At 48.5% G+C, this 15,752-nt stretch overlaps 1 protein-coding gene across 1 annotated transcript; it reads left to right on the top strand.

Annotated features, from left to right (window-relative positions):
• Window positions 1–233: 233 nt before the first annotated feature.
• On the top strand, window positions 234–15,375 carry LOC116989898 (butyrophilin subfamily 1 member A1-like). Its single transcript, XM_033047453.1, has 9 exons — window positions 234–250; window positions 364–441; window positions 1,655–2,002; window positions 3,026–3,307; window positions 3,508–3,630; window positions 4,984–5,016; window positions 8,421–8,447; window positions 11,791–11,829; window positions 15,359–15,375. The coding sequence occupies exons 2-9, from the start codon at window positions 384–386 to the stop codon at window positions 15,373–15,375; spliced, it is 927 nt and encodes a 308-aa protein (XP_032903344.1). The 5' UTR covers window positions 234–250; window positions 364–383.
• Window positions 15,376–15,752: the final 377 nt, after the last annotated feature.

The following is a 15,752-nucleotide window of genomic DNA, read 5'->3' as shown; positions in this document are numbered from 1 at the left end:
GTGCGGAGCCTGGAGTCCTTTGGCCACCGGTTGCCCTTGGCCACCCCGCACAAGGTGTGACCTTTCACCCCGCACATGGTGTGACCTTTCACCCCGCACATGGTGTGACCTTTCACCCCCGCACAAGGTGTGACCTTTCACACCGCACAAGGTGTGACCTTTCACCCCGCACATGGTGTGACCTTTCACCGCGCACAAGGTGTGACCTTTCACCCCGCACAAGGTGCGACCTTTCACCCCCTGGTCAACAGTGAGTGGGGGTGGTGGACATCGGCAGCGGGGATGGAGGGGGAGGGGGGGGGTGACAGCTTCGTGCCCATCACGGGTCTGTCTAACACTTCTCTCTCTCTCTCTCTCCCTCAGGCACTGACCCCTCCACTGGGATGGGAGTGGTTCACTGCGCTGTGTTGTTACTGAACGGGATCCTCAGCTCAGCCCACGGTAATGACCACAACATCTGGTCTGATTTCTATTTATTTATCTCATGGAGGGGGCTTCATGGAGTCAGAAGATTCATATTTTAAAATCATTCATTTTAATGCAGTTGTCCACATCACTTAATACGATCAGGTAGGAGGTTCTTCCTCCCTCTGTGAGCGATGATGGGAACTGCAGGAGTAGGAGGCAACTTCATTTTCGTGGATAATCAGGATAGCAGGAAGCAGAGAGTGGATGCTGATCATTTTTCTCTCTGGGTCGCAAGATGGAAGGAGTGGTGTCCCACGGGGATTGGTGTTGAGGCCCCAATGTTATGTAAAAAAATAATCGTGGACAACCAGTGAAAATGTTCATATCCTGGCTTCATCCCTGAATTATAAGGTTATTAGTGATAGGAGCAGATTAAGGTCATTCCACCCAAGTCTACTCCGCCATTCAATCATGGCTGATCTATCTCTCCCTCCCTAACCCCATTAGAGACATAGTCATAGAGTGATACAGTGTGGAAACAGGCCCTTCGGCCCAACATGCCCACACCGGCCAACAATGTCCCATCTACACTAGTCCCACCTGCCCACACTTGGTCCATATCCCTCTAAACCTATCCTGTCCTATCCATGTACCTGTCCAACTCTTTCTTAAAAGATTGGATAGTCCCAGCCTCAACTACCTCCTCTAGCAGCTTGTTCCATACACCCACCACCTTCTGTGTGAAAATGTTACCCCTCGAATTCCTATTAAATCTTTTCCACTTCACCTTGAACCTAAGTCCTGTGATCCTCGATTCCCCTACTCTGGGTAAAAGACTCTGTGCATCTACCCGATCTATTCATCTCATGATTTTGTACACCTCTATAAGATCTCCCCTCATCCTCCTGCGCTCCATGGAATAGAGACCCAGCGTACTCAACCTCTCCCTGTAGCTCACACCATCTAGTCCTGGCAACATCCTCGTAAATCTTCTCTGAAGGTTCTCAAGCTTGACAATATATTTCCTATAACCTGGTGGCCAGAACTGAACACAATATTCTAAATGCGGTTTCACCAACGTTTTATACAACTGCAAGTTCTGTACTCAATACTCTGACTGATGAAGGCCAAATAGCCAAAAGCCTTTTTGACCACCTTATGTACCTGCGACTCGACCTTCAATAAGGGATTATCCTTATTGATTCCTTAAATAATTATGTTTCCAATTATTTGAATTGACCCGCAGGTGAATTTCTCGTTATTGTACCGGGCGATGGTTTTGTAGCCACTGTAGGTGGAGATGTGGTGTTGGAATGTCAGCTTGTCCCACATATATTAACCAGCGACATGGTCGTGCAGTGGAGGAAGACAGGTCTCATCTCGCCAGTCCTTGTGTACAGACATGGACACAATGACACCCTCGCTCAACACCAGGATTACAGAGCAAGGGCCGAACTGTTTAAAGATGAAGTGACCAAAGGGAACATTTCCCTCAGAATAAAGAACGTAAGAAGGTCTGATGAAGGGGAATATACATGTTCAGTTACAGAGGGAACCGAGTATGAAGGTTCTGCAGCTCAACTACAAGTTCGAGGTGAGTAAGTAAAACATCGATGATTGACGATAAATGTAAAACGAACAGATTGTAAAGAGCGTTCACTCAACAATGTTGATTTATAATTACATAATTAAGAACTTGCTGCTGTTGTAATGTTTATATTGAGAAGTAACTTGAGTAAATGGAGAAAGGTGTTCATCCCGAAACGTTGCCTGTTTCCTTCGCTCCATAGATGCTGCCTCACCCGCTGTTTCTCCAGCATTTTTGTCTACCTTTGAGTAAATGAAGGGCAGCCATGGGAATATATTTAACTGGAGTTCCATCACATCTGTCCCAGTGTTTTTCATTGAGGGGAATGGAGAATGGATGTAGGGAAGATGCATCACAGTTGTACAGGATGTTGTTGAGATCTCACCTGGGGCACAGTGTACAGTCTTTGTCTCCTTACCGAAGGAAAAATGTACTTGCCATATGCAGCATATATGTACACACATATATATATATATATATACATATATATACTCTCCCTTTGAATCTCCTCCTCGTTGCGCTCATTTCCCAAATCAAGGTCAAGTATAATCCCACCGAGCGATGTATTAACTGCCTAGTGTGTCAGGAAACCCTTCTAGATGTATCAAACAAATGCTGCCACATCTAAGTCCTTGCCCCGGAGGCATTCAAGGTGAATATTGGTTGGTTGTGGAGGATGACTTCAAATTTCCCAATATTGACCATGAGTGCTACTTCCAGGTGGCCAGATACTTGGATCCCCAGATACCTCCGTTCCACCTCACTATCCAGGTTCCAGCCGTTTACCCTGTCACTTCAGCCTGGATTTAATTCACCGCGATGCTGAAAACATTCTGCAGGTCAGGCAGCATCTGGGGAGAGAGAAGCAGAGTTGACATTTCTGCTCAATGACTCTCCATTGGAACTAGAAATAATTAGAAATTGTATAAGTATTGTTGCAAGAGGTTTGAGTACTTGAACAAAATGCTGTATGGTCCAAGTTGCTATTCTTCCTGACTATTGTTATTTCTACACCTGTCACTGATGCAGCTTTGGGGAGTTTGATCCGGATTCGGTTGCAGGGATACCAGGGAGATGGAATCCAGCTCGTGTGTAAGTCCAGTGGATGGTATCCTGGACCAGAGATGCTGTGGATCTGTGAGGATGGACAGGTTTTACCACAAGCTGAAACAATGTACCATGAAGATACGGAAGGTCTTGTAAATGTGGAGCGCAACGTGACAGTAATGAGGCAATCAACAAACAAGATCAAGTGTGTTGTTCAGTACAGATGGTTAAACATAGAACGTGAGGCAATTGTTAAAATATCAGGTTTGTAAATGTTGCTGTTTGATCATTGAAGTATAAAGGTGATTTACATTCCATTGAAACCCCGACTGCCCAGAATGCTCACTGAGGTGCTCACATGTTTCCCAGTGATGATTTATCCACATCTCACTTCTGTGGGGAAATGATCACTGATTTTTAAAGACAGTTTACTATATGCGCTGTTCACTGTCTTCACTCTGCAGATGATATCTTTCCTGCTGGAGTTCCTGACTGGGCCCTGCCGCTGGTCCTCACCATTTGTCTTCTCATTGCCGCCTACGTTGCTGTGATTTACTGGAACGTGAAACAAAACAGACGCATTAAAGGTACGTTAAACAACAGCGTAAGATGCAGGTCAGGAAATCCGGGCAGGATTCTCCCAGATTCCCACTGTAACTTCAGTGGAAAACCAGAGCACTCTCCGCGGGGCTTCCACCTTCCAGCGGTAACTGTCGCCCCTGGACAGAATATCAGTGTCCCGGGAGATGGGGGTAATGGGGTAAAGGGGCAGATGTGACGTGTGTGTGTGTGTGTGTGTGTGTGTGTGTGTGTGTGTGTGTGTGTGTGTGTGTGTGTGTGTGTGTGTGTGTGTGTGTGTGTGTGTGTGTGTGTGTGTGTGTGTGTGTGTGTGTGTGTGTGTGGTGTGTGACGAGTGTGTGTGTGTGTGACGTGTGTGTGTGTGTGTGACGTGCGTGTGACGTGTGTGTGTGTGTGTGCGTGTGTGTGCGTGCGTATGTGTGTGTGTGACGTGTGTGAGTGTGTGTGTGTGTGTGTGTGTGTGTGTGTGTGTGTGTGTGTGTGTGTGTGTGTGTGTGTGTGTGTGTGTGTGACGTGTGTGTGTGTGTGTGTGTGTGTGTGTGTGACGTGTGTGTGTGTCCGTGACGTGTGTGTGTGTGTGTGTGTGTGCGTGCGTGCGTGTGTTGTGTGTGTGTGTGTGTGTGTGTGTGTGTGTGTGTGTGTGTGTGTGTGTGTGTGTGTGTGGTGTGTGTGTGTGTGTGTTTGTGGTGTGTGTGTGTGTGTGTTTGTGTGTGTGTGTGTGTGTGTGTGTGTTTGTGTGTGTGTGTGACGTGTGTGTGTGTGTGTGTGTGTGTGTGTGTGTGTGTGTGTGTGTGTGTGTGTGTGTGTGTGTGTGTGTGTGTGTGTGTGTGTGTGTGTGTGTGTGTGTGTGTGTGTGTGTGTGTGTGTGTGTGTGTGTGTGAGGCGGTGCCGTGGGAGGAGATTTGGAATTGTCTCTGTTTCCTGTATTTGATCTCCACATCTCGCAGCTTCCCGATTCAACATTGTCCACAACCATTACACACAATAATCACCGTGTTCACATTTACCTACAACAACTGTTGGTCGTGGGTGAATGATTGAAACGTCCCCGGACCCACAGTGTATTTATTCACCTGATCCGTTCCTCGTCATTCCCCTCTCCTGCCCTTCACATCTTACACAACATTTGTTTTCCCGCTACACTTGTGTCACACCTGTCACCATCTGACATTGTCCAGGCCTGATGAGACCCTGTCAATGTGAACCAGGAATTATGTTCCTCACTGTAGCTGCCTGACCCGCGCGGAACTTCCCTCATTGTTCTGCACTTATTTCCAGCCTTGTTTGGATTGACCTGTGACTCTGATAGTCATTGTCTCTGATGCTCATTGTTCAAATGTAACACTGGTTTCTCCTTCCAGAGCTGGAACGGCGCAAATCCATCGTAGAAAATGGTAAGAATTTAGTCTAGAAATATTCCCAAATGAGAATGAATGGCCACACAGTGGCGCTGCTGGGAGAATTGATATCTCACAGTGCCAGAGATGAGGGTTCGATCCTGACCTCGGGTGCTTTCTGTGTGGAGTTTGCATGTTCTCCCTGTGACGGGTTTCCTCCGGGTGCTCCGGTTTCCTCCCACATCCTGAAGGCGTGCGTGTCTGTGCGTTAATTTCAGGAATGCCGCTGGTGTACAAGCCCCAATCAGCATCAATGTTGCCGAAGTACAAGTGGGTGAGAGCCTCATGTATCTCGGTGTTAATATTCACAGTGATCTGTTGTGGACCAAGATCAGAGAATCAACAGCCAATATATCACCCAATGTCTCCACTTGCTTAGGAGTGAGGAGATTCAGCCTGTCTAGCCGAGATCGTAATTACTGAAAGATATAGATGTAGCCCAGTCCCACACACACACCACACTCCCCACCATTGTAGATGTAGCCCAGTCCCACACACACCACACTCCCCACCATTGCAGATGTAGCCCAGTCCCACACACACCACACTCCCCACCATTGTAGATGTAGCCCAGTCCCACACACACACCACACTCCCCACCATTGTACATATAGCCCAGTCCTACACACACCACACTCCCCACCATTGTAGATGTAGCCCAGTCCCACACACACCACACACCACACCATTGTAGATGTAGCCCAGTCCCAAACAGACCACACTCCCCACCATTGTAGATGTAGCCCAGTCCCACACAGACCACACTCCCCACCATTGTAGATGTAGCCCAGTCCCACACAGACCACACTCCCCACCATTGTAGATGTAGCCCAGTCCCACACACACACCACACTCCCCACCATTGTAGATGTAGCCCAGTCGCATACACACCACACTCCCCACCATTGTAGATGTAGCCCAGTCCCACACACACACCACACTCCCCACCATTGTAGATGTAGCCCAGTCCCACACAGACCACACTCCCCACCATTGTAGATGTAGCCCAGTCCCACACACACACACACACCACACCATTGCAGATGTAGCCCAGTCCATCACACACACCACACTCCCCACCATTGTAGATGTAGCCCAGTCCCACACACACACCACACTCCCCACCATTGTAGATGTAGCCCAGTCCCACACAGACCACACTCCCCACCATTGTAGATGTAGCCCAGTCCCACACACACACACACACCACACCATTGCAGATGTAGCCCAGTCCATCACACACACCACACTCCCCACCATTGTAGATGTAGCCCAGTCCCACACAGACCACACTCCCCACCATTGTAGATGTAGCCCTGTCCCACCCACACCGCACTCCCCACCATTGACTCCATCTACACTTCACGCTGTCTTGGAAAAGCTGCCAACATAATCAAAGACTTGTCCGACTCTGATCATTCCTTCTTCTCCCCGCTCCCGTCCGGCAGAAGGTACAGAAGCGTGAAAGCGCGCACCACCAGACTCAGGAACAGCTTCTTTCCCTCTGTTATCAGACATCTAAATGGCCCTTCCATAAGCTAGGGTACTGTCCGATTCACCTCTACCCCATTGTGGACATTGGACTTTGTCTGTGGAACTGATGCGCTACAATGCTGAGAACTATATTCTGCACTCTGTACCTTCCCCTTAGCTCTACCTAACCCATCTAAACCCCTATTAGGAATAAGGGTCTCGAACATAAACGTCACCCATTTCTTCTCCCCAGAGATGCTGTCTGTCCCGCTGAGTTACTCCAGCATGTTGTGTCGATCATTGGTTTATTATTGCCCCTTGTACTCGGGCACAGTGAGAATATGTTGGCTGTGTCACCATATTATACATGAGTCAGATCAAGCCATATAGTCCAACATGTAGAGTACAGGGAAGAATCCCAGAATGCAGAATGTGGTCCCAGCTGTGGGACCAGGATACATACATCCCCCTCCTCAGTGACTTCCCCACTGGGTCACAGCTGTCAGTGGGTATATTAGGGACCGGAGCACAGTGATGGGCACGGGATGTACCTACACCGTGACACAGCACGGCAACACACGGAGGGATTCACACAGTGGGAGTTTAAACACAGTCTAGCGAATTTAATCTGTTGCTGGAGTCCTGAATGGTGTCCCTGAAGCAAACTGTGCCTTTGATCACTGATGCGTGTTCTGATGTACTTTATTCATGGCTTATCTTTCCTGTTTCTTTATAGGACAATGGGCAACCTTTGTTCAGTCAGGTATGTTCCTCACACGCACTCACACGCACTCTCTCTCACACACACACACACACACACACACACACACACACACACACACACACGCACACACGCACACACGCACGCACGCACGCACGCACGCACGCACGCACGCACGCACGCACACACACACACACACACACACACACACACACACACACACACACACGTGCAACATTCACTTGCAGCACAATTATCACCTATGGACCAGTGACGTGCGGTGAGGTCAATGACTGGGGAGGCACTGGATGGTATCAGTGGCCCGGCCCTCCCTGTATTGGTCACCGCATCTCCCCGAGGAGAGAGAGGGGTGGAGCCGTGGCTGGGATGGAGGGAGGGAGAGAGAAGAGAAGGGAGAGAGAGAGAGAAGGGAGAGAGAGAAGGGAGAGAGGAACGATGGCACGTTATAACCCACAGCTTCCCCATTCTGACAGCCGCAGCTGAACCCCCCACCGCACTCCCCGCTTCTCCATGGCGGCCCAGTCATGTCTCGGCTCTGACAATTCGAGGGATCTAATCGGTAACAACACCACGAGCAGCCCCGGGCCGCCACGTTCCCCGACTGCTGAAGCTCGCTAACGTGGAGGGAGACACGCCCCCATGTGAGGCAGATGTGATCCCTGCCTCCCCTGGTGCTTTTTATTACAGTTTTATGTGAGAGCAGCGAGCACAAATGTAATATATTTATACGTGAAATAAGTTACCTGGACTATGGAAGGTGAGGACATGTAATGAAGGGGTTTTACACACATTGGTGACAGACATAGAGATAGTAACAGGCACATGCTTATTGCCCGCGCCCCATACAGTTTCTAAGTGGTGGCGCAATCAGAGGAGGCTCAGCTCGTCGTGATGTTGACTATAAAAAATGATTCGATTCATATAGAAATGACATTTTTAACACAGAGCAATGGAAAAATATTTATATTTTATTTTATTATTATTTTATTTACTTTTCTTAACAGCTATTTTCATTGGGAGTGTGACAGGTACGGGTCTGCCTCCCTTGACCACATGTCCCTGCTATGGACTGTATGTAGTGATACTGCACGGGGTCTATCAGGAGCTTCTTGCTATAAAATTAATTGGAGATTAGATTCCATACAGTTCTCTTCATATCAGTCTTGTTTGTTGTTTCTGTTTTCAGAGTGGAAAAGGATACGAGGCCACCAAGGTAAGATCTTGGTTTGTGTGTGTGCGTATGTGTGTTTATATGTGAGTGTATGCGTGCGTCTGTGTGTGTAGTGAGCGTGTTTGAGTGTGCGTGAGTGTGTGTGGTGTGTATATGTGCGTGTATGTGAATGTGTGTGAGTGTGTATATATGTGGGTGTGCGTGAGTGTGTGTGGTGTGTATATTGCGTGCGGCTGTGAGTGTGTATGTGTGTGGTGTGCGCGAGCGTGTTTGAGCGAGTGAGTGTGTGAGTGTGTGTGTTAGTGTGTGAATGTGTGTGTGTGAGTGTGTGTGAGTGAGTGTGTGTGGTGTGTATATGTGGGTGTGCGTGAGTGTGTGTTGTGTGTATATGTGGGTGTGCGTGAGTGTGTGAATGTGTGTGCGTGAGTGTGTGAGTGAGTGTGTGTGAGTGAGTGTGTGAATGTGTGTGCGTGAGTGTGTGTGAGTGAGTGTGTGTGCTTATGTTGTGTATATATTTGGGTGTGCGTGAGTGTGTGAATGTGTGTGCGTGTGTGTGTGAGTGTGTGAATGTGTGTGTGTGTGAGCGTGTGTGGGTGAGTGTGTGTGTGGGGTGATGATATTGAGGTTTCCCGTCCGAGAGCCGAAACTTAAGTCACGACTTTGTCTTATAAGTATCTACAAGTACTCTCATGATAAGAGGATTATACTGTACCAACCTATATCTCAAAGACTACTTCACTAATCTAGTCACAGCTGAAGGGAGGTCGAATGATACTTGATAGACAGGCAAATGATACTTAAAGGGTTGACTGTGGAGATGGAATGGCAAAGATTTAAGGATCGCATGGATGAACTACAAAAATTGTTCATCCCTGTCTGGCGAAAAAATAAAATGGGGCAGGTGACTCTTCCGTAGCTAACGAGGGAAATTAAGGATAGTGTTAAATCCAAGGAAGAGGCATATAAATTGGCCACAGGAAGCAGCAAACCAGAGGACTGGGGGACATTTAGAATTCTACAGAGGACAAAGGGGTTAATTAAGATTTGAAAATAGAACATGAAAGAAAGCTTGCGGGAAATATTAAAACTGTCTGTAAAAGCTTCTTCAGGTACGTGAAGAGGAAAAGATTAGTGAACACAAATGTAGGTCCCTTACAGTCAGAAACTGGTGAATTTATAATGGGAAACAAAGAAATGGCAGAACAGTTAAACAAGTACTTTGGTTTGTCTTCACTAAGGAAGACACAAACAATCACCACACCAACCAGCGATCCCCACATACTAATATTATCCTGCACCCACTAGGGACAATTTACACATACACCAATTCAATTAAACTACATTCCTGCACGTATTTGAAGTGTGGAAGGAAGGAGAAGCCCCACGCGGTCACGGGGAGAACGTACAAACTCCACACAGACAGCACCCGTAGTCGGGATTGAACCAGGGTCTCCGGCGCATCAAGCGATGTAAGGCAGCACCACCGTGGCCGCCCTGGCGTTTAGGAGGTCCTACTGCAGTTGTCCTGGTGGGACCACATCGGGAGTATTGTGTGCCGTTTTGGTCTCCTAATTTGAGGAACGACATCCTTGCTATTGAGAGAGTACAGCGTAGGTTCACCAGGTTAATTCCCAGGATGGTGGGACAGTCATATGATGAAAGAATGGGTCGACTAGGGTTGTATTTACTGGAATTTAGAAGGATGAGAGGGCATCTTGTAGAAACATTTTAAAAGACTTAAAGGATTTGACAGGGTAGATGCAGGAAAAACTGTTCCCGATGTTGGGGGAGTCCAGAACCAGGAGTCACAGTTTAAGAATAACGGGTAGGCCATTTAAGACTGAAATGAGGAAAAACGTTTTCACGCAGAGATTTGTGAATCTGTGAAATACTCTGCCCCAGAAGGCAGTGGAGCCCAATTCACTGGATGCTTTCGGGAGAGAGTTAGATTTAGCTCTTAGGGCTAACGGAATCAATGGATATGGGGGAGAAGGCAGGAACGGGGTACTGATTTTGGATGATCAGCCATGATCACATTGAATGGTGGTGCTGGCTCGAAGGGCCGAATGGCCTACTCCTGCATCTATTGTCTACGTTTCTATGTAACAATCTGAGTTTAGCAAAAAGCATTTGTGCCCGAGAAGTGAACAAGCGTGTGTGTGTGTGTGTGTGTGTGTGTGTGTGTGTGTGTGTGTGTGTGTGTGTGTGTGTGTGTGTGTGTGTGTGTGTGTGTGTGTGTGCGTGTGTGCGTGTGTGTGTGTGTGTGTGTGTGTGTGTGTGTGTGTGTGTGTGTGTGTGTGTGTGTGATTCTGTGTGTGTGTGATTCTGTGGGTGTGTGTGTGATTATGTGTGTGTGTGTGTGATTCTCTGTGTGTGTGTGTGATTCTGTGTGTGTGTGTGTGTGTGTGATTCTGTGTGTGTGTGTGTGATTCTGTGTGTGTGTGTGTGTGTGTGTGTGTGAGATTCTGTGTGTGTGTGTGTGTGTGTGTGTGTGTGTGTGTGTGTGTGATTCTGTATGTGTGTGTGTCTGTGCGTGTGTGTGTGTGTGCGTGTGTGTGTGTGTGTGTGTGTGTGTGTGTGTGTGTGTGTGTGTGTGTGTGTGTGTGTGTGTGTGTGTGTGTGCGTGCGTGTGTGTGTGTGTGTGTGTGTGTGTGTGTGTGTGTGATTCTGTGTGTGTGTGATTCTGTGGGTGTGTGTGTGATTATGTGTGTGTGTGTGTGATTCTCTGTGTGTGTGTGTGTGATTCTGTGTGTGTGTGTGTGATTCTGTGTGTGTGATTCTGTGTGTGTGTGTGTGTGTGTGTGTGTGTGTGTGAGATTCTGTGTGTGTGTGTGTGTGTGTGTGATTCTCTGTGTGTGTGTGTCTGTCTGTGTGTGTGTGTGCGTGTGTGTGTGTGTGTGTGTGTGTGTGTGTGTGTGTGTGTGTGCGTGTGATTCTGTGTGTGTGTGCGTGTGCGTGCGTGTATGTACACAACACACATATGTATATTACGAGTAAAGTATTTTGCTGTACCCCTTCCCCTGTCTCTTTCTACGGAGGGAGCAGAGGGAAGCATGAGAATGAAGAAGTGTCCAGACCCTAGACGTGTTCTGTCATTTCCTTACACATGTGTTGCCTGACCCACGGACTTCCTCCAGCAGTTTGATTTTATTTCTCACCGCTCACCCGCTTCCCGTCCACTTCCACCCCAATTAGGAAACCGCTCACCCGTGAAACATGTTTTAGTCCATGGGATGTTGGTGGGCGGGAAAACGCCGGTATATCGTCCAGTTATCCGCCCGCCTGCGCCTGAGGCCGAGCGGCCTCTCCCCCGGTCCCGGGGCCGCGCTGCCCGAGTCTCCCCCCGACCCCCGGGGACTCTCTGATTCTCTGCTTCTCCCCCCAGTCTCCGTCACCCTGGATGTGGAAACAGCGCATCCGCAGTTCGAGGTGTCTGAGGATCGGAAGAGGGTGAGATGGACCCGGACCGTGAGGAGTCTCCCTGACACCGGGAAGAGGTTTACAGTCTGGCCGTGTGTGCTGGGATCGGAGGGTTTCACATCGGGGAGACATTACTGGGAGGTGGAGGTGGCGGGGAGTGAGTGGTGGAGTCTGGGAGTCGCCGCAGAGTCTTTGGAGAGGAAGGGAGATGGGAAGGGAGATGACGACCTGACCCCGGAGACTGGAGTCTGGAGCATCGGGCTGTGGGATGACGAGTTAGTTGCATTCACATCCCCTCTATCCCCTCTCCCCGCCCGTCCCATCCCCGGGAGGGTGGGAGTTTATCTCAGTTACGAGTCCGGGACAGTTTCATTTTACGACGCGGACACCAAGTCCCATCTCCACACCTTCACTGGGAATAAATTCACGGAGAAACTTTATCCTTTCTTTGGGCCTTGGGATAAAGACCAGTGGATGAGAATCTGCGCCAGTTCCGCTCCGGGTGTGTAAAAGGGTCGGGTCCCGGGACCGGCGTCAGGAGCGGGGCTCAGGGGCTGTGGGGCAGAAACCCGGTGGACAACAGGTCGGCGCTGAACGAACCGCTGCCATTTAATTCCCAAATTCCGTGTCGTGAAACAAACCCCAGTGAGCGCGGAAATAAAACCAGGGGGAATGTAAATGTGGCCTTGCCGAGGCAGCATGAAGTGTAGATGTGTACAAAATCACGAGAGGAATAGATCGGGTAGATGCACAGTCTCTTGCCCAGAGTAGGGGAATCGAGGACCAGAGGACATAGGTTCAAGGTGAAGGGGATAAGATATCTGAGGGGTAACGTTTTCACACAGAGGGTGGTGGGTGTATGGAACAAGCTGCCAGAGGAGGTAGTTGAGGCTGGGACTATCCAATCGTTTATGCAACATTTAGACAGGTACATGGATAGGACAGATTTGGAGGGATATGGACCAAGCGCAGGCAAGTGGGACTCGTGTAGAAGGGACATATTGGCCGGTGTGGGCAAGTTGGGCCGAAGGGACTGTTTCCATACTGTATCACTCTATGACCAAGAGTCAATGGAAGGGGAGGTTGGTTTGCGCGATGGTCTGGGCTGTGTGCACAGTTCTCAACTGTCACTCATTCCTCCTCTCCATAGATGCTGCCTGTCCCGCTGAGTTACTCCAGCATTCTGTGTCCTTCTTCAGTGTAAACCTGCATCTGCAGTTCCTTCCTACAGATAAAATGCTTTCTGCGGCGCATAGAGTACTAGTGTGATACAGTGTGGAAACAGGCCCTTCGGCCCTACTTGCCCATACTAGTCAACAATCTCCCATCCACACTAGTCACAGTGATACAGTGTGGAAACAGGCCCTTCGGCCCTACTTGCCCATACTAGCCAACATGCCCCATCTACACTAGTCACAGAGTGATACAGTGTGGAAACATGCCATTCGGCCCTACTTGCCCATACTAGCCAACAATGTCCCCGCTACTCTAATTACAGAGTGATACAGTGTGGAAACAGGCCTTGCCCATACTAGCCAACAATGTCCCCGCTACTCTAATTACAGAGTGATACAGTGTGGAAACAGGCCCTTCGGCCCTACTTGCCCACACCAGCCAACATGTCCCATCTACACAAGTCTCAACAAAGCTCTTGTGGCGTCCCCTGGTGGTGAGCCACGCACTGTACATAACCTTCGGCTCTGGATAGACAATAGACAACAGGTGCAGGACTAGGCCATTCGGCCTTTCATGTCCTGGTGACCAGAGCTGGTGGTCACGGGTGCCCCTGGGGTTATTTAAGGTGGTAATCACGCGCGCGCACACGGGTTGGTGGGTTTTTATATATTTTTATTTTTTATTACACAAATACTTTTATTCAAAAACTAAAAATAAAGATACAATATTAACACAATCAAAGGCTGCCTATGTTGACAGTTCATCAAATTAATATGACGCCAACTTTATCAACAAACACTCGACCTCCCGCGGCGACCAGCATTCACGGACGGTCTCCAGAGTCCCCGTGGACACCTCGTGTGTGTTCCCTCTCCACACACTGATGGTAACAACAGCGAGGTGAAGCTGCATCCTCCACTCTGCAACTGTGCTCTCTGCCAGCTTCCATCCGTGGCTGTATCCTCAGCCACTGGTCCCCCTCCCCGGGGAATACACACATATATATATATACACTCACATATATACATATAGAGTCATGTCAAGAGAGTTTGTTGTCGTGTCTCCCAGATAGGACAATGGAATTCTTGCTTGCTGTAGCACAACAGAATATAGTAAGCATAAATACAGAACAGTTCAGTGTGTCTACATAGCAGAGACCATATATATACACATAAATAAACAGATAAAGTGCAATAGGCTGTTATAGTTTGTTTGAGTTGAGTGTAATAGCCTGATGGCTGTGGGAAAGAAGCTGTTCATGAACCTGGATGTACCAGATTGCAGGCTCCTGTACCTTCTAGCTGATGGCAGTGGAGAGTTGAGTGTGTGGCCAGGATGGTGTGGGTCCTTGATGATGCTGGCAGCCTTTTTGCGGCAGCAACTGCGATAGATCCCTTCGATGGTGGGGAGGTCAGAGCCGATGATGTACTGGGCAGTGGTCACACCTTTCTGCATTCTTTTCCGCTCCTGGACGCTGAAGTTGCTGAACCAAGCCACGATGCAACCGGTCAGCATGCTCTCTACTGTGCAGCTGTAGAAGTTAGAGAGAGTCCTTCTTGACATACCAACTCTCCGGAATCTCAGGAAGTAGAGGCGCTGATGTGCTTTCTTTACAATTGCATCAGTGTGCTAGGAACAGGAAAGGTCTTCGGAAATATGCACGCCCAGGAACTTCTTGACTCTTTCCACCATATAAACGGGATTGTGGGTCCCTATCCTACCCCTTCCAAAGTCCACAATCAGTTCCTTGGTGTTGAGATCCAGGTTATTGTGCTGGCACCATTTGGTCAATAGGTTGATCTCACTTCTATACTCTGACTCGTCCCCATCAGTGATGCGTCCCACAACAGTAGTGTTGTCAGCGAACTTGATGATGGAGATCGCACTATGACCGGTCATGAGTATAGAGTGAGTACAGCAGGGGGCTGAGCACGCAGCCTTGAGGTGCTCCCGTGTGTGTATACACACGCACACGCATATATATGCAGACACACGTACACACATATATATAAATACACATGCATACACACACACATTTATACACACACACATATATATATACACTCACACAGATATATATATACATACACACACACACACACACATATATATATACACACACACGTGTATGCACACACATTTATAGAAACACAAGTAAATATATATATATACGCACACACACAGTCGCACAAACACATATCCACACACACACATAACTATATACACACAAATATATACGCATGCCTCGCTCTCATATTCCTTTCGCTTGCATTTGTCTTTCGCTTGGTTGAAGTGGAAAGGCTGAGCGCCCTCAGAGCCACAACTCCCTGTCCTGAATCCGCTGTTTCAATTTAAAGATTTAATGGGAATCTGAGAGACAACTTTTCCACACAGGTGGGTGGTGGGTGGGTGGAACAAGCTGCCGGAGGAGGTCCCTGAAGCAGGTACTATAACAACATGTAAAATATATTTGGACAGATACATGGATTGGAAATGTTTAGCGGGACATGGGGCAAACACATGCAAACGGGACCAGTGGAGTTTGGGCAGGCAGGGGCAAGTTGGGCCGAAGGGCCTGTTTCCGTGCTGTGTGACTCTACGACTCTCTGGTTCAGTGTGAGGTTGTGGATTCTGAGATGAGGATCATGAATGTAAATAAACAACGGGGTGAAAGAAAGAGGGTGAGAGGAATTGGTTGATAGATTAGCAAAAGCTGACACTGACGGGGAGCGTGGACAAACGACAACTGTT

The sequence above is a fragment of the Amblyraja radiata genome, chromosome 30 (assembly GCF_010909765.2).
Source record: "Amblyraja radiata isolate CabotCenter1 chromosome 30, sAmbRad1.1.pri, whole genome shotgun sequence".
In the NCBI taxonomy this organism is placed as follows: domain Eukaryota; kingdom Metazoa; phylum Chordata; class Chondrichthyes; order Rajiformes; family Rajidae; genus Amblyraja; species Amblyraja radiata.
The sequence above is the reverse complement of the archived record's forward strand: the minus strand, read 5'-3'. Positions and strand labels throughout refer to the sequence as shown.